The 27,612-nt window shown below is 47.0% G+C and overlaps 6 protein-coding genes and 1 non-coding gene across 7 annotated transcripts; 2 read left to right on the top strand and 5 right to left on the bottom strand.

Annotated features, from left to right (window-relative positions):
* Positions 1-970: 970 nt before the first annotated feature.
* On the bottom strand, positions 971-1,675 carry sodB (Superoxide dismutase [Mn], mitochondrial; the record flags this gene model as incomplete). Its single annotated transcript, XM_031146336.1, has 2 exons — positions 971-1,576; positions 1,628-1,675. 2 exons carry the CDS (start codon positions 1,673-1,675, stop codon positions 971-973), a joined length of 654 nt encoding a protein of 217 aa, XP_031008130.1.
* A 778-nt stretch (positions 1,676-2,453) lies between these two features.
* Positions 2,454-3,812, bottom strand: LHYA1_G001352 (D-xylose 1-dehydrogenase (NADP(+)); the record flags this gene model as incomplete). Its single annotated transcript, XM_031146335.1, has 3 exons — positions 2,454-3,451; positions 3,515-3,648; positions 3,700-3,812. 3 exons carry the CDS (start codon positions 3,810-3,812, stop codon positions 2,454-2,456), a joined length of 1,245 nt encoding a protein of 414 aa, XP_031008131.1.
* A 2,230-nt stretch (positions 3,813-6,042) lies between these two features.
* On the bottom strand, positions 6,043-11,645 carry MIMI_R883 (Uncharacterized protein; the record flags this gene model as incomplete). The annotated part of the gene is made up of 6 exons (XM_031146334.1): positions 6,043-6,498; positions 6,545-6,853; positions 7,002-7,207; positions 7,265-9,491; positions 9,544-9,960; positions 10,035-11,645. The coding sequence occupies 6 exons, from the start codon at positions 11,643-11,645 to the stop codon at positions 6,043-6,045; spliced, it is 5,226 nt and encodes a 1,741-aa protein (XP_031008132.1).
* Positions 11,646-12,468: 823 nt separating this feature from the next.
* Positions 12,469-13,674, bottom strand: LHYA1_G001350 (uncharacterized protein; the record flags this gene model as incomplete). The annotated part of the gene is made up of 1 exon (XM_031146333.1): positions 12,469-13,674. The coding sequence occupies one exon, from the start codon at positions 13,672-13,674 to the stop codon at positions 12,469-12,471; it is 1,206 nt and encodes a 401-aa protein (XP_031008133.1).
* An 816-nt stretch (positions 13,675-14,490) lies between these two features.
* LHYA1_G001349 lies at positions 14,491-14,661 on the top strand. The gene is made up of 2 exons: positions 14,491-14,526; positions 14,626-14,661. It is a non-coding gene; the product is annotated as a tRNA-Ala (tRNA).
* A 3,244-nt stretch (positions 14,662-17,905) lies between these two features.
* Positions 17,906-20,674, bottom strand: FUM19_4 (ABC transporter; the record flags this gene model as incomplete). Its single annotated transcript, XM_031146332.1, has 8 exons — positions 17,906-18,140; positions 18,230-18,615; positions 18,726-19,500; positions 19,580-19,753; positions 19,840-19,970; positions 20,011-20,249; positions 20,324-20,475; positions 20,544-20,674. The coding sequence occupies 8 exons, from the start codon at positions 20,672-20,674 to the stop codon at positions 17,906-17,908; spliced, it is 2,223 nt and encodes a 740-aa protein (XP_031008118.1).
* A 5,463-nt stretch (positions 20,675-26,137) lies between these two features.
* LHYA1_G001347 (uncharacterized protein) lies at positions 26,138-26,531 on the top strand (the record flags this gene model as incomplete). The annotated part of the gene is made up of 2 exons (XM_031146331.1): positions 26,138-26,213; positions 26,266-26,531. The coding sequence occupies 2 exons, from the start codon at positions 26,138-26,140 to the stop codon at positions 26,529-26,531; spliced, it is 342 nt and encodes a 113-aa protein (XP_031008123.1).
* Between the last annotated feature and the right edge of the window lie 1,081 nt (positions 26,532-27,612).

Raw genomic sequence — 27,612 nt, 5'->3', positions numbered from 1 at the left:
TCGCCGACTTGACCGTTCTCTCTGCAGTCGAGGTCCATATCTTCTTTGGCGTCCGCAGACTCTGGTATCTCTGTGCAACATCTACACCCAGTTTTGTAGCTTCCAACTTCCCCGCCCTTGTCAACATTTCCTGCTCGGCATCCGTGATAGGATTCTCCCACGACGAAAGGAAGGACAGAACCGGGACTTTCGTCCAATCAACAGTGGTATTTGAGAGCTTCTGGACGAAGGGTTCAATGTAAGATTCGTAGTCAAAATCATTGGCGTAGATGGCAGCGTGTCTCACGAGGTATGCGGCTCGAGTGACATTGCAGCCTTGTGGAGGAGTAGGATCGAGCGGGGGGTCTTGAGGGTCAAACGGCGGCGCAGTGCCAGCTAGATGATGCAAAGGATCAAACTTGTATGAATTTGGAGTGTGGGAGAGAACTCCTGTTGCACAGAGGGCAATAGAGAGGAGAGGGAGAGCTGGATACATGGCGAATCAAGAAGAGAAAGAGAAAGAGAAAGAGAAATCAAACTCGTGGAGTGAAGAATATCAGGACTTACGATGTTTGCTTACGATTATAATTTATACGTCTGCAATAAAAATTGTCGTCACTGGTGTTCGTTGTCCAAGCCAAGGCACAAACTGCATTTGTATGCTTGAGGTTTAGACCTTGACATCGCACTGTCGCTTCTCCGCGCCTTGACGTGGGCCAAGGCTATGCACGTGATTTAAATCCAGGAACCGCAAATTGGAATTGACTAAAACTCGTACCTAGCCTAGCCTAGGTAGGTATAGAGGACAAAAAGGTGGACTAATTGTTCTAAGACTCGTTTCTCTCCGCCACAAGCGCCACTCTTTTTCTATTACTTTGTACACGGAGAGAACGTTTAAAAGGAAGCATCATCCCAGATGCTTCATCTCGGTTTTTTCTGGTGCCCGCTGTTCTTAGACTTTTATGGCTTGGCTTGAGGTACAGTACCTCCCTCAGATACTACTTCTCAACCCCGCCAACGGCCCAAAAACACCCTCATACCCACTCTCATACCTTGCCTCAAGCACCTTCCAATTAGTAATCTTCCAGATCCCCTTCGCATACGATGCCTTATCATTCAAATACTGCAAATAATACGCATGTTCCCAAAAGTCCACTCCTAGAATCGGCTTCTTGCCCACCGGCACAATATCCTGATCCCTACTCGTCGTAAGCTCCAAGTTCCCCGTCTCAGTATCCTGCACCAGCCATCCCCACCCACTGCCCTTGAGGCCCAGCAGCATAGCAGTGAACTTCTCCTGGAACTTCTCTAGGGAGCCGAAGTGCGCTGTGAGCGCTGCTGCGAGCTTGGGCGCGGCGGTGGGCTGGGCGTTGGGGGAGGATGCAGGGACGAGGTTCTCCCAGAAGAGAGTGTGGTTGATGTGGCCGCCTGCGTTGAAGTTCAGCGCGTTTTGCAGGTGCAAAGATGCGACGATGTCCTGCTTGGATGTGGCGGTGGCTTGCGAGGCGAGGGTTGCGTTGAGGTTGTTGATGTAGGTTTGGTGGTGCTTTGTGTGGTGCAGTGTCATGATTTGAGCTGAGATACTCGGCTCCAGGGCCTGGGGGGTAGTTAGTACTTCTGATTGTTAACATGCCGTGGGAGAGCTTACGTCGTATGCATACGGAAGAGGAGGGAGAGAGTACTTTGCTGAAGCCATTGTGGTTGTTGCAGACAAGTTTGCTAAAGGTCTTTTTGAGTAACTTCAAATGTCAAGGAGGGTGAGAGATTTTGAGGAAGGGTAAGCAGATGAGCTTCAACCTAGCTGAGTATGCGTACATATACATATGGCTTAGCATCATCAAAACTTGCCAATTGCGTGATGAGGTCTTTTATTAGTCTCACGTTGCGCTAGATTGAGAGAATTAAACGTCAAGTGCTACCTATTAGGAGCTGAATCTCCACACATTCCCGACTTTTAAAGGTTTTAATTGGCCACTCATCGTAGAAAACTGGACATGCTTCTTAAAGGGTGAAAATCCTTTTACTCTGTATCTTCAAAATACTTCATGGTGCTAGTCCTTATCAGATGGTTTGCTTCAACGCAAGAATGAGCGGTCCCTCGGCAAGCTTCTACCGCTGAGCGCCTTCTGATGATAGATATGCCGAAGTACAAGATGGATGTATCAATGTATGTGAACTCTTCAAATACAAGCTGTGCAATTTAACGTCCGCAGCCAGCTGCAAATACGTCGAATCTGGCCTTGGCGATCCCCTCACTTTATCGCTGATAAGTTCCGTCGATACGTATTTTATCCGCTGAAATGCTGAGGAGTTCAACAGGCTCTGCTTCAATGGAAACCAATGGAGACTTTAGTAACGGTATTGCTGGATGCCGCTCGAAAATACTCGGAGGCAAACCCCCCCTTCCCCCGGTTTTACACACCGAGACCTTGAGGTGATAATAGATGACCTCGAATGACCAAAATGTTCAGAACTTATATCTTGAATGAACTCGTCGGCCTAATAGCCACGCCAGCTTTCACATACGCCGCATCGATAGCCTTCATCTGGTGGATCGAATACTCCCCATCGACCCAGACGCCCGAGCCATCTCGTCCTTTGATCCTGTTGATAAATTGCTCCAACATATATCGATACGTACTCCAATACGGCTCTCCTTCCTTTCCGCTCTCTGTCCCCCTACCATTCCAGACGTAAGCCTTCTTAGTTTCCTTCTCCGTCCAACGTTTCAATACTTGTCCATCACTAGCACGTTTCCTCACATTCACATCCACAACTCCAATACTGTGGTGATACATCGCGCCCGGAAAGCCCCAAATCGTCACAGTCCGCTTGCGCGTCTGAATTTCTCCTTCAGGCGCTCCCTCCACTTCTACTTTCATTTCCCTCTGCTGCACCACCACCCTTGGGATCGAGACACCCGGCAATCCCCAAACACTGGTCTTATTGATATCCGCATCGATAAACCCTACCCCTCCATTCGGAAACCTGAACCCCGCCTTCAACCCCTCCTCCACATCCCCCCACTTGGCCGCCCTCGCCACCGCACTCTCTACCCGCACCGGCTCCGCCCCAAAAACATCGCGCAAGCACGAGACCGTATACGACCCGATATCCATCATCGCGCCGCCCGCAAGATCAAACCTCCACCTAATATCCCCCTTCGCGAAAAATCCCGACGGCGCGTTGAACTTAACATCTACTTTCTCCACGTGAGGCGAGGAGATCAGGGATAGGAACTCGGACCAGGCGGGGTGGAAGCGCGGGTGTATGGCTTCGAGGAGGACGGGCCGGGGCGTGGGGAGCGAGGAGTGATAGGCAAAGAGGGACTCGGCTTCCAGGGTATTAGACACGGATGGCTTTTCCAGCAGGACGTGTTTACCGGCCTTCAAGGCACGTAGGCTCCATTCATAGTGCTCGCTGTTGGGCAGCGGGTTGTAGATTGCGTCGATGGCGGGGTCGTCGAGCATATCTACAGCAGACGACCTATCTCAGAGTCTGAGGTTCAAAAGCGCGAATCACACACAATACTTACGCTGATACGATCCATACGCGATGGGGACATTGAACTTCCGGGCATATGCTTCAGCTCTCGTCTTGTCCCGACTGGCTACAGCTGCGATGATCACATCCGGGTGGGATTTCGCCGGTGTAATCAACGCACGGGATCTAAACAAACACATTTATTCAATGCGCTCTAGTATGCGTTGCTTTACTTACGCTATCCATCCTGTTCCGAGAATACCTATTTTGATTGCTTCACGGGACTTTGGGGGTTCGGGTGGGTGGTCAACGGTCCAGCAACGGACTAGCAGGCTCAGAAATGCGCCCATGACTTTCAGAGGGTTATACTGTAATAACACGTAGTTTGGTGGATTGCACTTGAGTATTGAGGGTGTCGTGCTCTAAGTAGAACAATATAGATACAGAGACGTTCTGCTTTGGGTTTGAGGAAGATTAGGACTTGGTGTAGAAGTTAGAGCGGCTTCGAACCGGGGGAAGCGCGTTGCGGGGTGCAATTCCCCGTCCCCTTTACTAGCCTCTCTTGTCGCAACAAGACCAACCCCTCTATCTAACAAAAAGAATACCTTAGAACACGTGGCAAGATTATTCAATCCTAAATATAATATTTCCTTACATCCATCTCTCACCCCTTTATTCCACTCCAAAAAGGCACGCTGTAAATACAAACCATCACGTGGTCAGTCGGCAAGTCACGAGTCACGCCCCACAAGTGATCATGCGGATACCCCTTTTTCTAAATGCAGGAACGTATCACGAGGACAACTCTCGAAACTGACAACCGCTCGTGAGCCCTCACATCCTCTACCAAAGATCCAGGTATGATCTGATCACCTGCATTAGCGTGCTGATGCGGCGGAACCAGCTGCTATGAAACGAAAAGTGGCAATAGACATCTATTGTGGATCTAAGCTCACTCACACTGACGCTTGACGTTTAAAAGAAGAGCGGCTGCATCTGCTTGTACCTGATGGCCTTAGAACGCGTCCCTTCAAAAACTTATCATGGGAGCGAGTCTTCGCATTTCAGAAGTGAGGACTTTGGCAAATGACTTTGAGGGTTTCCTGGGTTGCCTCAGCAGACTCGTCTGTAGATGATCAGCTATGTAATACATATAGGTCTGATACTTAAAAGACCAATGACCACCTTCATGCATCCATCTCTCAAACTTCTCCAATACTGCCAATACACGTATCGAGTCTTCACTCTTGACTCTCGAAACTCCCTTGTCCAAAACCTGAATCCAAGCAGCTCACCGAGCAATCAAGCAAGAGCAAGCAAGCAAACAAGTGAACCAGCAAAGATGCATGGTCCACATCGCTACTCCTTCTCGCCCGATGCCTTTTCTCTACGCGCTCAGTACCAGCTAGGTACATTCTCGTCGTCCAAGAAACATCAGCATCAGCGAGAACGTCCCTACCACTCAGGCCGAAAACACCACCACAGTCACCACCATCGGGAGCGCGAGCAACCGGCCCCAAATTACTATAATCCTGCTGGTGCGTACCCCTTCCTCCCCCTCCCCTTCCCTATTCTACCTCTCTCCATCCCATCCCATCCCATCTCATCTCAATCTCTCCCACCTCCCTCCCAACTCCCAACCCAACCCAACTCACACTCACCCACCACAGCACCCCAAACCCCCCACCTCTCGCAACTCCCCCCAGAACTAAAACTCCTAATCCACGAGTCCCTGGACCCAGTAACCTCAACCTGCCTGGGCCTCAGCTCCCGGGAATTCTACCCCGTGCACCGCTCCCTTCACAAGAAAGTCGGGCTGTACGACCGTGGGGACCGCCTTCCCCTATGCATGTATTTGAAGGAATGGACGCCCGATAACTATGGGCTGGATTGGAGGACGGAGCGGTTCGTGGCAGGTGGTGGGTCGGATAGGTATGGGAATGGGATGGATAGATATGGGAATGGTAGGGAAGGCAAGAGGAGGGATAGGGAAAGAGAGTATCATGGAGGACGGTTAAGGAGGAGTCGGAAGTATGAGAGGTTGGATGTTGCGAGTTGTAGGTGGTGGAGGTAAGACGAGAAGCGCGGTGCGGTGCGGTGCATTTCAAATGAATGGGAGTTGTTTGGTTGTAATGTGGAGTTTAGTCCGGGGGTTCGGGTGGCGTTGCGCGTTGTGCTTTTGCTGGAGGTGTAGTCGATTCTTGTGATTTTTGCACTGGGTCTGCTGCGATTTGGATGTTAGCAACTGATTCGTGCTGAGATACTCAGTATGCTATTGCATCAATGCATTCGCTATTGAGTTGCTATGTATTGTATCGTATTGTTACGAAGCGAGCAACGAGTGTGTACAAGCGAGGAAATCTAGGTGGTGAACATCGCAATCCGAATAATTGAGGAAACCCTATAACAGAAGCCAATATAGCTAGATATCCGGGAGTACACAGTTCCATCCTCAAGGTTATTTGACTGCCTTGTTGCTGGGAAGAACTTCAAAGTGGTGGTACCTGTACACTCACCTTACATTGTACTAATCTTTCATGTCTCCCTCCTGCTTCCCCATACCCTATCAAATCACAAGCCTCATCTCTGATTCCACGACGACACAATATCCCAACTTCCTTCCGTAACAACCAGTCCGCCATTGATAACAGTCTGGCGTCCCCCAGATCTGCTCTTCGACCCCGCAACCCGCTTAGCGACTTCATTGGCTTCAAGCAAGCTTACAAGTCTCCTCTTTCTCATACCATCGCTTGCTTCCTCGTCAGCCTTAGCACAAATTTCCCAAGTGCGCTTCGCGCTGTCTCCTAGCCTATCTACGTCCTTCTTGACAAAATCGGAAGCCGATCTTTGAATCAGAGTGTAGTGAGCGTGTGGGTTACGGACGGAAATCGAAGGCGGGTTCTCGGCGCAGGAGGCGATCCACTTGTCTCGAGACATTTCGAGGGGTGTACGGCCGGTTGAATTCTCGCGGTACAGTAGAGATGGGTTGAGGGAGAGGAGATATGAAGTCATTGTGCTCCAGCCTTGTTTAACCGCCTGCTATCTGTCAGTTATGCTCAGGTCATGTAAATCGCAAAATTACCACATGCAAAGGTAAGTCTCCTTCTCCATTGACCATCTCGAGATCCTCGCTCGAAGAATGCTTAGCCAGGATAGGAATGAAGTATGGGTCCTTGGACCATCCTGTTCCAGCTCTAGCCATCCAATATGCAAGAGGAGTCAACGCTCCAGGAGTTTCGTTGCAGCGCTCCAGAAGCATCTCCTTTACGGCGGCTTTATCGAAGAGTTCGAGCAGTTTTGGGAGTGTCTCTTTGACCTTCTCAATTGGAAAGTAGACAGGAGGCTTGACCATGTTGTGGATCATGTTGCGGCCAATTCTATCACGAGAGCGCTGGAGAAGATCGAGAAGTTAGTATTGTTCCACGAGGAATATCTCAAACCTTATGTGAGAATAGAAAAAGAATATCCAGGAATTAGAAATTTCTAAAGAAAACTCTAGCCATATCAAATGGCAACAGCACCGCACTCTATTTACTCACCTGGTTTGCTCCAACAGAGATCAGATAAGAAACAACTTCTTCCTGATACTGACAAACGGCAAGATGTAGTGGCGTCCATCCATCAGATGATTTCTGCTCTAAGGTTTCCGGCATAACGGAAACGAGGTGCTTGATAAGCGCAAGATATGTATCTTTGAGTTCGGCGCATGGTGCCCAAAGTATGGCACAGTGAAGTGTCAGTTCGCCTAGAGTGGTTAGCATGATCAGCATAGGGAATAAGTGGAATTTCCAAAAGAATTTACTTTTCGTGTCCAACCATTTGCCAATAGTCTTGCCAAACCCTTTGTCTGACTCTGTTAGAGACTTAATTCTCTTGTCCTTTTCGTTTTGCTCTGCAAACTCCTTGTAACGTCGCATTGGGGCATCGCTCATGAACCACTCCACAGACTCGATACTGCCCGCGTGAGCAGCCAGGAGCAAGGGGGGGATTTTGTTTTCAGCAACTGCGACATTACCACCGGGAGCTTGCGCCCAATCTGCACGCTTTTTCCCACCAACACTGAGACCCTGATAATATTTAGGTTTATCATTGATCTCGACGCCACTCTTCTGGATGAGATCATTCAAGGGAATCCCAACACCGGTAGCTTTGATCATTTCAGCCAGCATTGAGGTTTGACCACGCTGAATTGCTCGTTGAAACACATCCGTACCAATTGTGTATGCCTTTCGATCCTCTGGTTCTTCGGCGCGAAGGGCTTGTTGTTCGGCGCCGAGGTCGAGCATGAATTTCAAAAGATCCATATCATCCGAGTCAACGGCGTCGGCCAAGAGATTCCCTCGAGACCCAAGGCCGGTATAGTTGTCCGCAAATCTCTCAAATGGGCAATTCCATTCGATCATTGTCAGCGGTAGCACATGGCTCTTGACAACATTCGACACTTCTCCCAGATTGTCAACAGTGAATTTATCGCTGATCAGCTCTGAAAATATCGGAGGGAGCTCGTTAATATTGTCTTCATCGTCGCTATCATCTGTTCTCAAATTCCAGCGCTCGCGATGAGTCTTATTGTCGTCCTCGTGATATTGAGTAACGCAGATCTCCACAATCTTTCGGGCAAGTTCGCGGTGTCCTCTCTTCACTGCAATAGAGAACGGACTAAAGCCATTACCATCCTGAACAGCAATCTGTAGTGGGGGGTTAGAAATTTCGTCTTTCCCCCTAGCCCAGGGCGCAAGAGTTATTGCCTTGATAGTTTCTAGATCATTGGACCACGCTGCTTCAAAGAGTTTGAAGTAACCTTCTTTCTTGACATCTGTTAGATCTGGTACGCGGATGGTAAATTTCGTATCGTAAGGCTCTGACTTGCGCCCGAAATGTTGAGATGGATAATGGTTGTTCTGGAGCTTCGGTATCTCGGGAAACATTTCATAGAATGGCTTAGCACCAACATCAAGCAACGACTTCTCAGTAACCTCGAGCTCTTGTATCAATTTAGCGATTGCGGCTTTCTTTTCACTCACACCATTTTCATCCTTGGTTGAAAGTGAATCCTGGTACTCTAACCACTGTCTTTGGTTGGATCGTTTCATCTCCTGAAAGTCACTCGTAGCACTCCAATGTCGATAAGTTCCGTCAGTAAGCCCGCTAGTATAATGCTCCTCTGACTTGAGAGTTTCTGGTTTTTTCGGACTATTATCTGGCTCCCTATAGTTGCGTAGTGCTTCTAACTTGATCTGAATGATGTCTAACAGGCTTTTTCCGGTGTCATAATGGCTCCTGCTTGGATTCTGAACAAGGTGCCAACTTGATTGTTGAAGAGTGGCAGGGTCTGCACCATGGCGAAGAAGGTCCATGACAGTCTCTCCCATCTCCATGTCAGCGGCCGTAATGATAGGCTGAGAGACTGAATGCCGAAAAGAGTTCATGTTTGACTCTGAGGACTGCGTTTTTGCCCAATCATTCTTGGCCAAGTACGCCTTAATCCAAACTTCAAATGATACCGATGGATTCGCGCCGAGCTTCAATAGCTTTTCAACCAAGTCTTTGTTCCTATTCTGAACTGCGGTGGTCAGTGGCGACACAGTGTTGTTGCCCCAATGATCCATGAACCCCATATTGTTGAGAACACTAAGTGCAGCAGGACGATCGTTGGATAGCAGGACGTCCAGAATATCACTATTATCCTGAGAGACAACATAATGAAAGGCTGAATTTTGTTGCATATCTCCTTGAGCAGATGTAGCTCCGAGTTCAAGAAGTTTCTTCACGACCTTTTTGGCTTTCTCCGTGGGAAGAAACATGGCAAGAACGATAGTCATGATTGCTGCTCGTGCATTGCTGGTACCAGGATCAACAAGCTTGACAGGAAGGAGCACATCGGCCCCATACTCGGATACAAGAAGATCAATAATTTCCAGGTGTCCGTTGAGAATGGCAAGATGGAGGGGAGAGAGACCGTAATCCCAGGCGATGACATCGATATCATAAACATCTGGGTCTTCCATGGAATCGTCCTCAAGAACCTCCTATATTTAGTGTGTCAGATAGTCAAATATTTGTATGGCCTTTAATGCTTACCTCGTCTTTTTTATCTTTGTCGATTTTGACAAATGATCCCATAGTCATTGAGTCCGAATCTTCGCTCTCCAAGGTAATTTCTGAGGCCTCGGAATTCGCATCATCACCTTCGTCATCTCCGTCTTTATTGTCGCTGTCTGTGGACTCGCCTTCGGCGGCATGCTCCGCGCGTCTAGCATCGCGACGAGCCTCCTTCATTTCTTCTTCGTCCTCCTCATTCTCCAAGCTTCTGTTCATGAGTGCTTTGACCATCTGTGCATTGCCACGACCAGCAGCAATATGCAACGCAGTTCTTCCATCGACGAGTCTAGCGACCATGCGTGCGCCATTGTCAATCAGGCACTGAACAATCTCTGCAGTAGATGCCATAGCAGCGAGCTGCAGTGGCGTACGACCAGTGTAGTCTCGGCGGTTAACCTGTAAGAAATGGGTGGTTAGTTTCAGTATTGTTTCATGACTCGGGAGATAGCTCAGAAACCAGTAGCACTTACATCAACATCTTCCTGACAACACCAATCTTGAACATGCTCAAGATCTTCATCCACAATCGCTTGGCAGAGGCGAGCAGTATCGCCCACGTAGGCCATAGTAGTCCACTCGTCATCGGTGATTGGATTGAAAGAGCCAATTTCCTGGCGTCCTGGATCATCCATGACGAATTTTAGCTCACCAGATACGTAGGTCTTACTCTCCTCTTCAGCAACCTCAATTTCTTCATCAGTCTTGGGAATCGGACAATAACCGCAACAGTCCTGAATAACTTCCTCAGCAGTACCAAAGAAGCAGGGGTGTCGATGAAGGTAAACCTCGCGATCTTTTGGCAAATTCCATTCAGCGTTAAGAAGGAGGTCCTTGGCGTAAAGAAGTCGATTGATCTTGCTGGCATGGTACTTTTCTCCATAAGGAACAGTCATTGTATGATAAGAAGCAACTTCCGACTCATCGACCCACTCGGCGACCTCGTCTTCTTCCTGATCTTTGACGTTGCCTCCTATGCCATACGTGTTGCGATAGCCACGGTTCAAGGCAGGTCTGCCGCGCTCGGCACGGCGCTGGTCCATATAACTATCTCGGTCGGCAATCTTGGGAAGTTTTTCCAGAATCAGAAGTCGAGCAAGTCCTTGGATACGACCGAAGGTACGCTCAAAGATGGTGGGGTCAATTCGGTTCCGGTCCAGAAGCGGCCAGTGAACCTCAAACCCACGGTGGCTATACTTTGATAGGCGGTTCTCATACGAAGGAGACCGTCTGGTGAGGTCTATGGTGTTGCATTGCGTCACAAAGGCAGCGAGTGCTCTCGGAGCAGCATAAACTTGCTTGCCATCGTAAGCAGCACAAGCACAGTCGACATCAAATCCCGTGATAATCTGAGAGATAGAATCATACAGCCGGAGGACAATCTGAACGTGGCGAGTTGGATATTGGCTGACAATGGTGATGGCATTCTTGGATCGAATTGTCGTAACTTCGTGGAGGATACTGTCCTTGATGCTTCTCTCAATCTGCTTGATCTTCTCGAGAGCTTGCTCCTCGTTGAGACCATACAGGAAGAGGTCAACGTCGCTAGCTGGCGCAAGGTGTTGGTGATAGTACTCGCGAAGGGATTTTTTGCTGCCAGCCCACTTCTCTGGAACGGGTAGCAGAGACGTGGTGACTGCGCTTCCGGCTGCAACAACATTGCGCCAATCAACTTCTGTAAGGGACGACTCGGAAAAGAGATTGAAGTTCCGCTGGAAATCCTTGAAAGAGGACACGACAGCGGGAGATCCGCTTGGCTTGCGGTCCTCATCCTTCAATTCCATAATGTACTTGGAAGATTCTCCCTCAGATTCAGTAACCAAAGATCGAGCCCGGATCTTCAGTTCCTGCTCATGTCCATCAAACACTGGAACCAAATTGACAGCTCCATCCTTGACAGCATCGTGGGTTGGTTGCTGAGCATATACTTTGCGGAGTTCACCCTCGAAAGCTTTGTATGGCTCAAGGATCTCTTCCATAGACTTGTCGGGGTTCTTGGACATATAGGGGATGAACTCCTTGACAGATCCGGATGGTAGCTGGGGTATCTGGATCGGATCCCTGGATTCTGCAAGTGTCGCCATGTTTGAAGTTGTTTCGAAAGAGAAAGAAGAAGGCTTGAAAACAGTGATAAATAGAGGATTGGCAGGCAATTGAATCAATGCTTGATTGATGTGAGACCGGGTACTGCAGCTGCAGTTTCTGGTAGATTGAATGTACTGTGGGAAGATACGGGTGGAAAGGAAGGAAAAGAAAAGAAAGTAAAAACACGGAAATCAGATGCTTTTAACTATGAGAAGCTCAAGTCGAGTCCAAGCTCTATCTCTCAACAGGCACTTGGTCGCGTCATGAAGATTTACTTACTCACGCGTCGTGCTTGACACCATTTCTTGTGATCCTCAAGGCAACATTCTATTTTTGGTGCTGCCGCCTTGCACCAATATTTTGCCGAGCTGCACGTGATTTCAGCCACTTTTTGATTGCCACTAAACTCGACGTAGTGACAGGAAGTGGAGCTCGATGCCTTGAGCTATGCAAATTGCTGTAGAGCATAGGTAGGTAAGGCAAGGCAGAAATCCAAGCAAAATGGAAAGCTACCTAGGTAAGTCATACTCCGGAGTACTGGAATAACCTTCAAGTGGCGACTCATGCAGGATGGTAACATATGACCAAGCCAGGGAGAAAGGAGTGAGCGACGACGGGGGAAGCATCTTGCTGTCACGTTGTGAGACTATGCCTTGAAAGAGCTTTGATATGGTTAACATTGTAACCAAAATTGCAGCACAGCAATGTAGATCTATGAAAGCAAAGTACTATTTTCAGGGAGAGGGTATTCGCAATTTGTTCACTTGTTCAAACAAAAGACTCAACGAAAGCAGTGCATAATCGCTTTACACAGAATTTGTATCATCTTGAAGTCTCTCTCTCCACCCAGTCTGCCCATCTTCGGATAATCTCATCGACAGCTGCAACGCCATCTCGACTCGCATCGACCTCGAACCACTCTCGATGTTCTTTGCCACACGTCCCGCATTTACCGCTACTTTGTGCCTTTTTTCCAGCCAGCTCAATATGAATCAGCCTTTCCACCCTATTGACATTCGGGACCTTCCTCGGCGTTCTCGGCAGCTCATTCACACTCGTGCCTGAGGGACTCGGGTCGTAGGGATAGTAGCGGATGAGTGACACATTGTAGCCGCATTGCCGTGTCCATTGATTCAGCCGCCGCTGTACGTTCTGCGCTCTGCCAATTTTTAGGAGCATTGTTTTCTTGTTCGAACTATTGGGGACTGTCGAGGCGAAGGTGTTGAGGACATCTGAAGTTCGTCTGTGGCCGGGGATGGGTCTCGATGGAGGTGCGAGCAGAGTAGAAGCTGCTCTGGAAGGAGGTTCTGCTGGGAGAGCTTCAGGTGTAAGCCAGAACATGTATATATAGCCTTCATCGTCGAGTTCGGAAAACGGTTTGGCTAGCTCGGCAAGGAGTAGACTGGCGGTCTGGGGAGGAGTTGATGGGGGTATGAGCGACATGAGTTCTCCTGTTCGGGAGGAGGGGTCTCGGGCAATTGATGGTCGATGTAGTCTCTGTTTATGCTGGACGTTTGTTGGTATGGTGGAGCGTTTCTGCGGAGGCCCGCCATTGCTCTTAACGGGCCTGGGTGCTTTTGTATTCTCAGGCGGGGTTGCGAAGCAGCAGAATGGCGCAAGACTGCTCTGCTTCGGATGTGGTTTCCGTTGCTCATCAGGCCGCCGTTTTTCTGTTCGAGTCTTTGGATTCTTCTCTGCTCCAGGCTGAGATGTGCGGCGTGTCCCCTTCTTCTCTTGAACCTCTAGCAAATTCAATCTATCAACTAATGTATCAATGCTTGACCGTTCTCGAATTGCCCCCGGCCTCTGTGGAGAGGGTATATCTATTGATGCCTGACCTCTATGCTGCCAGCAGAACGCTTCTGCGCTCGATGGTCGCGGACTTGGACTCGGTGAGGATTGTGGTGTCCGAGAAAGTGCTCTTCGGCATGGTCGTCCATTTGAAGTGAGCCCTCCACATGTAAACGCGGGATTCTTGGAATCGGATCGAGGAAGGAGAGACTCGGGGGTATGTGGTATGAAAGGCATTTCTGTATTGATAATGTAGGAAACTTCACAAACCTGGATGAGGGTATTTCTACACCTGGGGACCTTAAAACGTGGCAGTTGTTTTGTCAGTGCATCAGTGCCAGTGATTCATTGGAGATGTTGGAAGAAGGCTGGGTTGTGTGGCTGGGAGTTAGCGCGCAAGGGAACTTGAGGGACTAGTCTGAGTGGTAATGAAAATTGGGGTTTTGGGGTCACGATTTAAGTTTCAACCAGTGTTCTGCAGAAAGGAGTATTTATGGAAATGCATGAATTAGTGATTCAAAGAAGATGAGGAAGTTGTCTAACTATAATGCGCTCTAAGAAACCAAGCACAATACCCACCAATCCTGCCATCACCGAAGCCAGTGTTGACTGGATCAGCAGTGTTATCATCCGTATTCTCAGCGACTTCGGCCTCAGCAGTCTCAGCTACCCTTCGAGCCTAATACACTCGGCCTACCCGGAGGGCTATTCAATCCTACCGCCGTTTGTGCTATGAAGTATCTGGTCGATAACTACCTGAGAGATCAATAAAGCAGGTCCCGTGATTTTCAGTGTGATAGGGAAGAGGATGTATTCGTATTCCAGCAGCATGAGGATGCTTAATATTGATTTCTATAAAGAGATTTATATGCTTATATTTAAAGCTTTTATCTAGGATAGTAAAAAGAGTGAATAATTTGCAGAAAGGTATATATAACTATAGTTAAGTAATACTTCCGCCACGTTAAGAAAGGATAGGTCGGGTAATTCATAGCACTAAAGTGAGAAAGTTAGATAGTGAAATAAGTAATTACTATACAACAAACATCTTATGGGCTTGTGGTTTAGTGGTATAATTTTCCCTTAGCAAAGCTGTCAAGCCTGTTATTTACAAGATCTACATCTTTAAATAAACTTGGGGTAAGATATAAAATTCAAGATCTTATTTAATAATAACTAACTTCTATAAAAGAAAGGTCCAGGGTTCGATTCCCTGCAAGTCCAATGCAGAGATATTTAATTTTTATTAATTTTTTATTACTCTAGATAACGCTTAATTAAAACGGACGCTAGTGCTATATTTTTTACCGTCGGTCCTCCAATTCGCCACTCTAATACACTTCGGTTAACTATTTCGCTACGCTGATACTTCCGTGATACTAATTAGCTATAGGTGATTCACTCTTTATATATAATCATATATAACCTTAAGTAGCTATATTAATCCCTTTTTATAAATTTAAACTAATCCTTTTTATAGCTAATTATTATTAGTATCACAGGTGTTAATATCATGATCACTTCTCTACTACGTAGTATAAGGTTGTCACGGTTCTAGTCACATGATATATCACGTGACGTTGGCACATCGGCGTGGCCTCTCGCTTAACCAGCTACCTTTCCCAGCCACCTACTAATTAGCCGAGCGCATACATATTCGCTCCTATAATCTGCATGCTAGACTTTCTTTCTTTTCTCTTTAGCTTAGAATTACATTTGATTCAACCTTATACTAGGCTATTCCCTCCAGGATTCGTGATTGTGACAAAGGTATATAGACTTGATTTTGGTTAATATTGCTTCGTTTTCGTATTCCCTATACTAAGCTGTAAGCGAAGAGGTTATGCCTCTTCGCTAAGCTGCTTAGTCATTATGTGCTAAGTCACGTGGTATACGTGATATATACATCGCAATAATAACTTAATTTTAACTTTATTAGGATTATATTATAATATAGTAATAGTAAAGTTACTATACTACTTAATCCTTAAGATAAGTATACTTATATACTTATCTATAAGTTTATAAAAGGAGCCGCTTATAAGTATTAAGTCTTCGCTTTCCTAGATTAGGTGAATGCATGCACCCTTTACATATAATAGTATTACAATTCTAGGTTCATATCTAGCGCTGTATATAGATAAGAATCCCTCTTCGCTAACCCTCGACCACATGACATAAGCATGCTAGTAGCTACATATGCTGTCCTATTAAAGCTTTCATATTTAATAATTTTATCTTTTTCTAAGATATCTTCAACTGCCTATAATGGTTTCCTATACAGAAATCCAAGCTTCTAATGCGCGTATTAACGATGCAACAGCCCCACATCAGGCATCGGAAAATTCACGATTAGAGCCTTAGTCGCCACGGGTGCGAGCGTGCGAATCTACCTAGTTGGCCGCAAGAGTTCTGAAGAGCGCATGCATGCTTTCATCCAGGAGTTGCAGGCCATCAACTCCAAGGCGGAAGTCATTTGGACCGAAGGCGAGATCGCGCTCCTCTCGGAAACAAAGAGAGTATGCGAGACCATCAAAAGTAAGGAGTCACACATCGACTTACTATTCCTCTCCGCGGGCTACGCACCATTCGGCACACGCCAGGAGACTGCAGAGGGCTTAGAAATCGCTCAGAGTCTGGAGTACTACTCGCGAATCCTATTCGTTCTACATCTTCTCCCCCTCCTAGACAAGGCGGAAGCCCCCAGGGTCGTCAGTGTTTTAGCCGGTGGGATGGAGTGGGCGACTATAGACTTGGACGACTTGGATCTCAAGAAGCCTGGGAGGCTTGGCAGGGGATTCAAGGCTCAGACGCAATACACGGCTATGAACACGATGACTTTGGAGAAGCTGGCCAACGACAATCCTAATGTGACGTTCATCCACTCCTGGCCCGGGCCGGTCAACACCGGAAATGTAAATAGGGGTTTAGAGCCGAATTCGATCATGGCCTGGTTCATCTGGCTTGTCGCCGAGCCCCTCATTGGCCTGTTTGCGTTTAGCGACGAGGAGTCTGGACAAAGGCATTTGTTCCAATGTACTAGCGCTGCTTTTGGAGGTCGTGGTGTTCTATGGAAGGGCAAGCCAGGTATCAATTCGATGGAGAAGCCTGCGAATGGCCTATTTCTCGTCAATTACAGGTGCGACTGTACTCCAAATGCGAAGGTCGTGCCTTTGCTTCGAGAGAAGGCGCTAGGAAAGATTTGGGACCATACGCAGGAGGTTCTCCGACTTTATATGTAGACTGGGAACTATCCGTCACTATCTAGTGCTAGCAATATCATTTGGTGGATGAATTCATCTAATATTAACGAATATATGACCTGGTTTAGTCACGAGATAAGAAGCCACTTCCCGGCACCGCTTGTCGCATACAGGCTTCGAATAGACTATCGAAAACCAGTCGATTGAAGGTTAGGTGGTTGGGCGGAGAATGCCTACTTTTTGACTTTATGATCCTTTCCCCTATGACTCTTGTGTTGAAACTTCCTAGCTAGTGGTTTCCGACTCCATCCTGCTCCTAAGAATGACCATGGCAACGCTGCATTGCCCTCATGTGGATTGATCACATCTAGGCATTTCCTAGCCGTTTTGCACCACGTACTTATGTTTGTATAGTGCTTCTGATTCTTTGCATACCTCCGGGGGTGGCTGACCAGCTGATTTTATTCATCTCTGCTCCAAGTATCCCTGTAAAACAACAACCGACCATCTTCCTCTTCTATGTCTGCAACGCCTTTCATATTATCAATTGCGAACAACTTCCGGTGCAGTTCCGCCCACCTGTTGGCGCTCCTGGCGCTTATGCTATAATCCTCCATCATTTTTATAGCAGAAAGTACCTGTTTCTTGGAGGGAGGTATGCCTTTACTTGAACACAAGCAGAGCACATAGATTTCGGGACGCTCTGGATCTTTCTCTGCTTCGTACAATCGTAACCAGTGTTGTTATAGAAGTCGCAAAGCAGGGTTAGGCGATGGCAATATCGCAGTGTGCATAGTGTTTGTTATCAGACATTTCCTTGCCTCGAGAGTCATCCTCGCCAATATATTGACGATCCGGGGCAAGATGGTTGGACGATGGTAGAAAGGACCATTTTTCCATTTTGGATCCCGCGCATTTATGGCCCACAACTTATCGGTAAGGAAGTATATCACTTGATCATTGGCCGTAGCCCTCGGGACTTGCATAGCTCTTTATATCTGGCATCGCGGTGACTATCTCGGATTATGAAACCCTCCCTTACCAACTTCCTTGCTGCACGTTTCCTTCTACATCCTACTTTCAATATATATTTCGCCTCTCGTGCTTTCTACCACGAGTATAGCACTCTCTGACTTCGGAATCGTGTACGTAATTCGCAATTTTATGTTACCAGCCTTAAGTTATGATGATATAGAGTAGTAAAAGTGCTAAATTTATCTCTTCTGTTTACTTCCATAAGTCACCCTTTCAATTCTAGCTACTATTTAATTCTTCTCCATCTCCACCATCCTCCAAAACACTCCCCCTCGTCCCTTCTTCAATAACTCTTCCGGCGCCCCGCTCTCCACCACCCTCCCTCGATCCAACACAACGACTCGATCAAATCCCGAAGCTTGATCGACGACAGACTTGAGTCGATGAGTGACCGCAATAACGGTCCATTGCGTGAACTCTTCTTGGATGAGCTGGTTCACGAGTTGTTCTATTTTTATATCGAGACTGTCATGAAAGACATCATATTAGCATGTATAAGGCCTAATCGGCTAGGACTTGAAAGCTCGATGTAAGAATGTAATAGTTAGACTTACGAGCTTGTTGCTTCATCAAGTAATAGCACCCTTCCATCCCTCAACATCACCCCTGCGAGACAGAAAAGCTGTCTCTGCCCCGCACTAAAGCCATCGACCACCAACTGTGCATCCAACCCACCCATCTCCTCCACCGTACCGCGCAGCCCAACCTTTGTAAGGACATCCCATAGTTTACCATGATTGTTGGTATGCAAGGCGTATGGGTCAAGATTGTATCTGACGGACCCGGTAAGGAAAACAGGGTCTTGGGGAAGGGCAACGATGGACTTGCGGACGGTTGGCGGTGAAATGGAGGAGATATTGTGGTCGTCAACGGTGATGCTGCCGGATGCTGGTTCGTACATTCGGAGAAACAAGCCAAGGAGACTGGATTTACCACTTCCCTAGGTCGCGATGATATTAGCACATCTTGGAGAGAATCCCGACAGCAAGTGATGGTCGCAGGAGGACCCCCTTGAAATATCCCAAAGTGCGATTAGTGAAGGATTCTCACAGTTCTACCACAAATAGCGACCTTAGATCCCGCCGCGAAGGTGAGGTTGATACCATTCAGCACCTTCTGTGCCCCGTACTCGGCAGATACATCAGACATGACAATCTGACCTCTAGGAGGCCAGTCATCTCCCACGGCATCTCCTCTCCTTGGATTATCGTCGTGGAGCTTCTCATACTCCACAGGGGTACTGATCGTGTAGTCTTTAATGCGACTCACAGCTTGCAAAGAAGTTTCTAAATTCGTCCAAAAGATGATCAAAGAAGAAAGTGTTTGACCAAGCCCCATCACGCTGACAAGTGCCACACCGAGATAGCTAGGGTCGATTTTATCGCGCAACGCGACTGCTAAGCCCACCAGCAGAGTCGCTGATGCTGCTATGATAAGATCGAGAACGAGCGTCAACCACCTTTGAAGGCAAAAAAGCAAGTAGTGGGATCGCTGCGACATATCTAGCAGTTTTGTATTTTGTTTCTCAACGGTGGATGTCCAGGAGAAGGCGCGAACAGTAGTGAGTCCTGCTGCCGTGGCTATGAAGTGACTAAAAAGGGGTGCTTTAAGCGCAAGGTCTAGGGCCCGTAGCTGCCGCGAAGTTTTGAGATACACCCGCTGGAGGATGAAGAGGATCGCCGCAAGGAATGGCACAGATATTGCAAGATAGCCAGATGCGATGCAGGTTAAAATAATATCGGCGACGGTAGCTAGAAGTCGTTCCGATGTGATGACAAAACTGATTGGGAGCGCTAGATCTATGAGGTTGAGGTCGCTGGTGAAACTGTATGCGGATTTTATGTCAGCATGGCCACATATACACTCTCTATTTGATTATTTAAGAAACGGTCGGAATGGCTTACAGGTTCACGATCACTCCTGTGTCTTCAGTTATAAAAAATGACATTGGAGCTCTGGAATCGCGATCAGTATTGATTGCTGGTGCGTATATTGTGAAAACAAACCCAAAAGCCGTGTGGAGGAGTTTGCGGTGAATGTTCTTTGCAGACCGCGCCACCAGGAACAACAAGAAATAGCTAATTAAACTCAATATTAGCCAAAAAGTACCCAAAGTTTTAAACTACCATAAGTCATTGGCAGATGAATGTGTTTAATTACTTACCCTGTTCCTAAAGCGATAAACATCACTTGTCCAAAAGCGAAAAGCATGTATATCCCGGTCCAGGTCCCAACATTCTGGTTTGGATGTTCCTTGTTCATCGCAACCCAATGCTTGAGCCACAATGCTATTTTCTTCAGTTATCTGAAAATGACTAAGGAGGTCAGGACTTACGCTGAGCTGTACTGCAGCCCGTCTGAAAGAGTACCAGAACAGCATTCCAATAGTTGCGGTCGTCGAGCTTCTTTGTCCAAGTTTCGAAGATGGGGTCTGGGTAACATCAACGACATTCTCCTTATACATTTCTTGAACGTAACTGCTTGAATTCTTCACTGCCTCTAGATCTCCTTTGGCACATATTTTCCCATCTTGGCCCAGAACAATTATCTGGTCAGCATAAGGGAGCCATTGAGCTATTTCAAGGTCAGCATTGCTTGGAGTTTCGTGGAACAATCGCAAGCATAGACATTTCGCAAGTAGAACGTACCATTGTGTGTGACCATAATTACGGCTCTTCCACCTGTCCGTAAGATACCGGCATCCCCAACAAGTGCATGAAAGCAGCGACCCGAAGTATTCGCATCGAAACCACTCAGTGTGTCGTCTAATACCGTGAGCTGTTTCTCGCTGTAAGCTGCTCTAGCCAAAGACTAACACGATCAATTAGCTTCATACGCTGCTGATTACTCAATGCGGGGACAGCTTACAATTCTCTGCCTTTGGCCACCAGATAAAGATATTCCTTTGTTTCCCGTCTGAGTGTTATCCCCTTCTGGTAATTGAAGGAAATCTTCATGGAGTTGGCAAGTCTCGACGACTTTTTGATATCGTGTCTCATCATAATCTGACACCCCGACGATATTTTGCTTTATGCTAAGGTTTAAAATCTAGGGCTGCTGGGCGCAATAAGCAATCTGCTTAGGCGAAGCACATTCCACGCTGCCGGACAGGATACATGTTTCACCTAGGAGAGATTGCAACAAAGTAGACTTCCCAGAGCCAACAGGTCCTATGACTATCGTGAGCAAAGAGCGCAAAAGCTCGAGGTTGATATTGTTCAACACCAGCTTGTTCAGATCCCACCCAAATGATCCTTTTGATATACGAGCAAGCACCTTGCTGTTTGACGATGCAATGGACTTCGTTTGGAGCGATAAGCCCTGCTTTAGTTCGAATGCGTTGCCAGCCTCAGTCTCTCCAGGATTATTCTTTGAAGTCACTATATTACGACCATCTTGCCTTCCTACAGTATTCAGATACTCTTGGATGCGATCGAGGCAACTCAATGCCGAGGCCAAATTGGTCGCTGCAGTGACAAGTTCCGCAACTGGATTGGTGAGGATCGAAATGAGGGCGAGGGACGTAAATGCAGTCTCGACCTGGAAATCTGTGCTTCCACTGACCAATTGCGCAATTGCAAAAGCCGTGAACGTGACTGCTGGAGTGATCATGCCAGGTATGTTGCCTTGACATGTTTATTTAGTATGAAGAGCCAAAGATTTTACAATTGGAATACAAACCGAGCGTAATATTCGTGATTTGCAGTTTGCGAAAGGCTCTTTGGTCCTTCATTTCTGAACCTCGAAGGTGCTGTATTTGGTCGACTACTCGTCCTGCATCACGGAGGTATTAATAGTTGCCTGAAAATTACTGTGTTTGAAGATGCCGAAACTCGCAGAGAGAGACTCTGAGGTCGGGTATCCCTCTGCTCTTATAAAGACTTACCACTTAGTCCTGACATCTTCAGTTCCTTGATACTATCTACAGATTTGGTTGTGACACCAATGCGTTTCTGTATTGCTTGCATCCAAAGTTGTTGGCGCGGAGGGATACGTTTGCCTATCTGGGAACTGGCAACACCACATACTGTCACATATTAGCGATTTGGTGTCAAGCAGACTTCATGGTCAGTGGGCGTCACGTATTGAAACCACGGCAGGGGCAATAGTCACTGCACCGAGATTAGTACCGAGAATCCACAAACCAAGGCCAACTTGCACAAGGTTAGGAACAATGCCTAAAACCCACTGCATTGTTTGCTGTATTCTTTCCATATCAGTGCTCATAAGGCTCACAGCAGCAGAAGATCCGCCGCTTTCAGAGGCTGTCAAGGTCAAACTGTGCTTGAACATCAAGCCTATCAATGAACCTCTGACCATGGTGAGCAAGCGGAAAGTCAGGTGTTGATACCAAAGAGTGGAAATCTGTGCGAGTAAGCAGTTATTCCGTGGGCGACACATGCGCATGGTAATTCTTACAGCAACACCGATATATACCAGTGCAAATTCTCCTATTAGGCCATAGCCAAATTGCAGAGGACGGTTTTCATGGTTGGTTATATATGATATGGCAGCTTTTACGAGGAACGGCTGAGCGAGTGAAAATCCAACCAAAGCCAAGCGAGGAAATTGAATCACGAGAAGCTGTTTCGAGAATGCTTTAAGGAGGGAGATAGCAAGCCTGCGTCTTGTCTTGGAACTCGTGTGATCCCAGGCAACTGCTACCTTCTCTGTGAGATTTAAGGACCCAAGATTTTTGCTGATAGTGTACAGGTTGTTTTGGGATAGCTCCCCATGGTACCCGAGAAAGAACAGTGGATTAAGCCACCAAAGTAAACTCCTGCTGAACAATCCGGCTTTATCTTCTCGGGAGAACTTATGTGCTCCTGGATCCACGATGTGGCGGTCTTTCGGGAGGGATTCGAGGATCAGCAACCCGAATTTTGCGACGAAGCCGGCACTCTGAACACCAGCAATGACTGTCGATCCAACAAGTAGCCATCGAGTTCGGAGGCGCACAACATCGAACAAGAGTGTCATCAGAAGATATGCTTGAATCACAGGAGACGGGCTTGGGGTGCGAGAATGCTCAAGTTGCGAAAGCAACGATAGGCTAGCAATGGCAAACAAGATGAATGCCGATGCAGGAATCGTGAGTGCAGAATGAGTGAGCTCATTTCGTGATGCATACAAGCTCAATTCTGTCAATTGAAGACCAACAAGCACGAAACACAGTGCCTGCAGCCCATTTCAGCACTTTTGACTCTTTGTTACCTGGTGAGGATCTGGGATGCATACCTGTTTCAGAGTCCTCCAAACAGGCACATTTACCACCTTGAAGCGTTTGAAAATGCGTCGTATCCGATGTACGATCACAGGTAAGACGAGAACGCTGGGCTCCAGAGCAAAGAACGATGCCTCGAAGGTTGCGGTAAAATCAAAGGAGCGACAGTGAGATCCAGATATGGAGGAAATGGCTGGACCAAAATTGGCATCAGCAACGCAAGCCATGATGCGAAGTAGAAGCAGAAGCCCCAAAGAACGCTGAGTTACATGTTGAAAGGAGAAAAGTGAGAGGAAACGACGGCCATTTAGATTAATCTAGCATGGCAGGAGCCGTTGGTCGTCGGAAAGATAAGGAATGTGCACCCATGTATGGTGATGCTTGTGACCCTTGAATCCAGACCGTGGATGGCTACAACGGGCTGGTCGGCTATGCTATCTGCGCTATGTGATGAGAGAAGGCTATTTGTTGGTATCGAAGACACGCTCGATGCTCACCAGACAGGTTGAAAGAAGGAAGAAGGAGTGGTAAACGACGGGAGCGACGGGATGCGACGCGTGACTCTCATTTTTCTGTCCCTGGTAGTTAGGAGAAAAAGACGCTCTGCTAATTAGATGGGGTTTGGTTGGGAAGGTTTCCTTAAACTGCATTCCGTTAAATCTAATGTCAATTATAACCGCTGTCATCTGCAATCTATTGTGTATGTTGAATCTGGAAAACCTGGAATGAAAAGTCATCTTATCAAGGTCGTTCTAGTTGCGAAGTCTATCTTTTCTCAGAGACAGTGCAGCTAGGATATCTCACTGGCAGCAGCATAAGTCCTTGAGCACTGGCATTTGCGTATCTCTCTTGTCCTACCATGTCCCGGCAGGATTTCAGTAGCTCTTGGCTCACAGTAACCATCTATCACACTCGCACCTACCATCAAGCGCGCGCTGTAACTTCCTTCACGAAAACTCGCAATGAGCCGTCATGTATCCATTTCTTACGAAAAGGTCTCCCACCGTCCCTTGCTCCACCAGCTTCCGTGAAACTCCCTCCGTCTGTGTAGGTTTCGGAAAGGGCATCTTGAACCATGCCCACAGCTCGCGGGCTAGGAATTCAGCCATCAGACCTTGATCGTGGCATTCTGAGGGCAGCCATCATAATATCAAATGTGCAATTTCTCCTGGCGGCTTCAACTGGTGTCGATCCACATTGAGTGACTTGTTGTCTGGCATGATGCTCTGGCACGCCTTGTAAGAAACAATTGGACCAGAGAATGAGGATTGTGCCGACCAGGAGGGCTGCAAGACATATAATGAGAAGATTTGGATGTAGCAGCTCGGAGCAAGCTTTGCATCTGATGGGCAACTTGTTTGGCTTGATTTCTTCGTTTTCGTCCTCGTGAAGCAGTTGATACGCTTCTTCCATATGTGCAACCATATTCGAAGGATGTGAGAGACGAAAGTTTTCAGGAACAGCTGCTCGAAGCTGCGGTCGTACGTCTATGCTTCCGCTTAGGAAACTGGTCATGTAAGAGTACATCACACCATAAACCCACAGCCTCAAAGGAATTCCTGCTTGGGGAGTTTTGCAGTTCCGACCAGTTGTGGGTACGGCGCAGCAATACAGATGACTTCGATGCTGACGTTGCATTGATCCCTACACTGTCCATGCATAACTTCCCTGAAAGCTTCAGTGCTTCCTGATTGCATGGCCAAGGAAAGATTGCGATGAAGGGTTGTAAGTATGGGTATTAAATCTAGATAGTTACTTACCGCGTCTCGCCTCTTTCCTCATATCTTAGCCCAACATCCTTCTCGGGGAGATTTCACTTACTGATCACTACAACAAACTTGAAAGATGCCGTACCCACACATGCTTGTCCTGCAACTTTCCCGAGAGCCAAATTTCGCCATGCATATCTTTCTGCTGGCACTATACTGGAAAGTCATCACGGCATATGGCGTACTTTCGCATGCATCTCTCTCGATTCTATCTCAGGTCGGAGTGGATTTTGACCCTAACACTGGCTCATTGCTCTCGCCCATCCTACAACCCCGAGTGCCAGGAACAGCTGGGTCCCAGTCTGTTCGAGCACACCTCATCAAGTATGTGGAGAATCGCTTACCAGAATGGTCGATTGAGCTCCACAACTCTACAGTCTCCGTTGCCGCGCCGCTTTTCGATCCTACTCACGATATAGCAGTACCTATTGTCAATATTGTGTTGACACGAGACCCTCCCAGCTCACTACGATTCCAAGTATGGAGTACCTCCAGATGCACAATCACACCATCAAAACCTGACGGACGGATTTGTTGGTGCCACTGACTCAGCGGCCCTTTGCGCCATCATCTTGCACGCCGCGCGGAAGATCAATCAAGCCCTCACCCGGAGATGGACATTACTCCTCCTCTTGACCTCATCATTGGCTCCGAGACGAATCCATCTACCGTACAAAGGACGATCGATTAGACCTTGCCACTATCACACTTTTCCTTGCGTACACAGGTGCTCGACCCGCTGAATATGTTCACACTGCCGGCGACTGTTTCGAGTTCGAGGATGACAGTGATGCGACTAACGAGAACCTCTTTGATGGCGACCAAGACCTTTCTGACTATGATGAGTTACACGCTGAAAGCACCCTTGACGAGCCGGCAGACGCCCACAGTATCTTGGATAGCGGGTACAGTAACGACAGAGGGGTCGATGAGCTGAGCAACCCAATCCCAGGGGGCGTTAACGGGTTAAGGGTGACGGAATCTGAGAAGATACAAAATTGGAAATTACTTTGTTACGAAGACATCTCTCTCTGGATCGTAAAGAACCCCAAGCCAGGGGAGAGGGACATGCTTGCTATGGAGGTCCTACTTAGGCACCATAAAGACGCAGACAAGAAGCCCAAACCATATGTGCCTATCCTCTTTACCCATGATCGCCACAACTAACCCTACCTCGTAGAACCATCTTCTTGCTCCGTGAGAATGTTCTCCCTATTTCATGTCCTATCTCGCATGTCGTGGCTTGTGCTATCCGGGATGATGCAGTGCTAGTCGATGGCTACACCTCCCTAAAGCCATTTTTAGCACGAACCTACGTCGGCTAGGTAAGAAGGCGATGCAAGTGAATTAGACACCTGAGTGGTTGAAGCGACCTCTTTTCTAAAAGTCTGTCCTCGTGGCGGGACAGTGGGTGAAATCGAAGACGAAGCCCATGTCTTACTCGCAGTTCAACTTTTACCTCTAGCGAGATGGAAGGGGGTGTCGGCTTAGAAGAGATTGTGACGTCGTATTGCTTCCGTAGAGCAGCGATTAATACGGCTGATGGTATGTATAACCTCTCTAATCACATTGTTTGTTGCTAAGGATAGTGTTTTAGGTATGGCCTCTGATACCAAGCACGATCAAATGGCACGCCGTGACCCCGGTCGTGGTGTCTTTAATGGTTTGTATCTGAATGAACGTTTTGACTTCAATTCTCAAGCCGCCTATCTCGAGGAAGATGTCTCTGAGGATGGCCTTACACTGGCGTTTGCCCACATGAGCCTTCGCTGCCACCCGGGTGCTCCCTCAGGAGTGCCTTCAGACTTGTTGCGTCCGCTTCTGGCAGCAGACCCCGGAAATATCTGGTGGATTGGTCCTTGAGGTTCATTTTACGAACACATTTCACTTGCTGGGGGGGATCTGAGTGAGATTGATAAAGTGAAGGATGCGATGTACTTCTTAAGTTGGTGGTAGAAGGCTTCGAGAAGGGTGCACTCTTTATTATATGGAGAGAGCCGGTCCCTGGCACGCCGTAACTTGAACACGCTAGGGCTTCGACTGCTCTAGCGTGTGTACGGAAGTAAGTGATTGCTGCTCGACGGTCACAATACATACTTTTTCCAGGCCTACAGGCTATAAATATATGTGGACCGATCAATGAGCGAGGAGGCGTTTCCGTTTCCAGTTAAGGCGGAGTCTCGAAGAATCGAAACTGGCCTTGGTCTATAGTACTAACCAACTTATAATGCATAAACCGAGATTTAGCAAGAACGCCATTTCCTCCCCCATTATAAATGTCTCTATTCCTAGACTAATAATTATATAAATTAAGTGATTCTTAGTGTTTTAGAATCGCTAGAGTTATAGCTTTCTAGGGAACTAAAATTTATTAAGTTATATTAATTTTTAAGTCTAATATTTAGTATGCTACCTATCTGCTATAATAACTATCTTAATTCTCCTCTCTATGCTCTCTTATAATTTCCTAAATAATTTATTAGGTAAATAGTCCTAGGCTGCTTATAATGCGCTCTTAAGCTATTATCTTATATGCTCTGATTCGCTCTTTTCTTTAGCTATCTTAGGAAACATCTTATAGACCTTCTTTTTTAAGTGCTACTAGTAATACTTAATTAGGTTTAAATCTAAGGAGTATAGCAGCTAATCCTCTAATATATTAATCCTCTGTAGTTTAAACCACTCTTTTATTTTGCCTATAGTATAAATTAAAGCATTATCTATTAAAAGTAGGCGAGTTAAGAGACAGAAGCTGTATATAGTTAAATAAATAAAATAAAGTAGTAGCTAGAAGCTCTATTATTATATTATTCTTATCTAAGATATTATCTTATAAAAGCTATTATATAAAGTAGTCTTTACTAAGTAACTAATACTAATTTATACGTTTTATAATAACTAAGTAATCTCTTATATAACTTATATAATAAGTTCTACTAAGATG

Source organism: Lachnellula hyalina (genome assembly GCF_007821495.1).
Source record: "Lachnellula hyalina strain CBS 185.66 chromosome Unknown contig00019, whole genome shotgun sequence".
In the NCBI taxonomy this organism is placed as follows: domain Eukaryota; kingdom Fungi; phylum Ascomycota; class Leotiomycetes; order Helotiales; family Lachnaceae; genus Lachnellula; species Lachnellula hyalina.
This window is presented reverse-complemented; position numbering and strand designations above follow the sequence as displayed.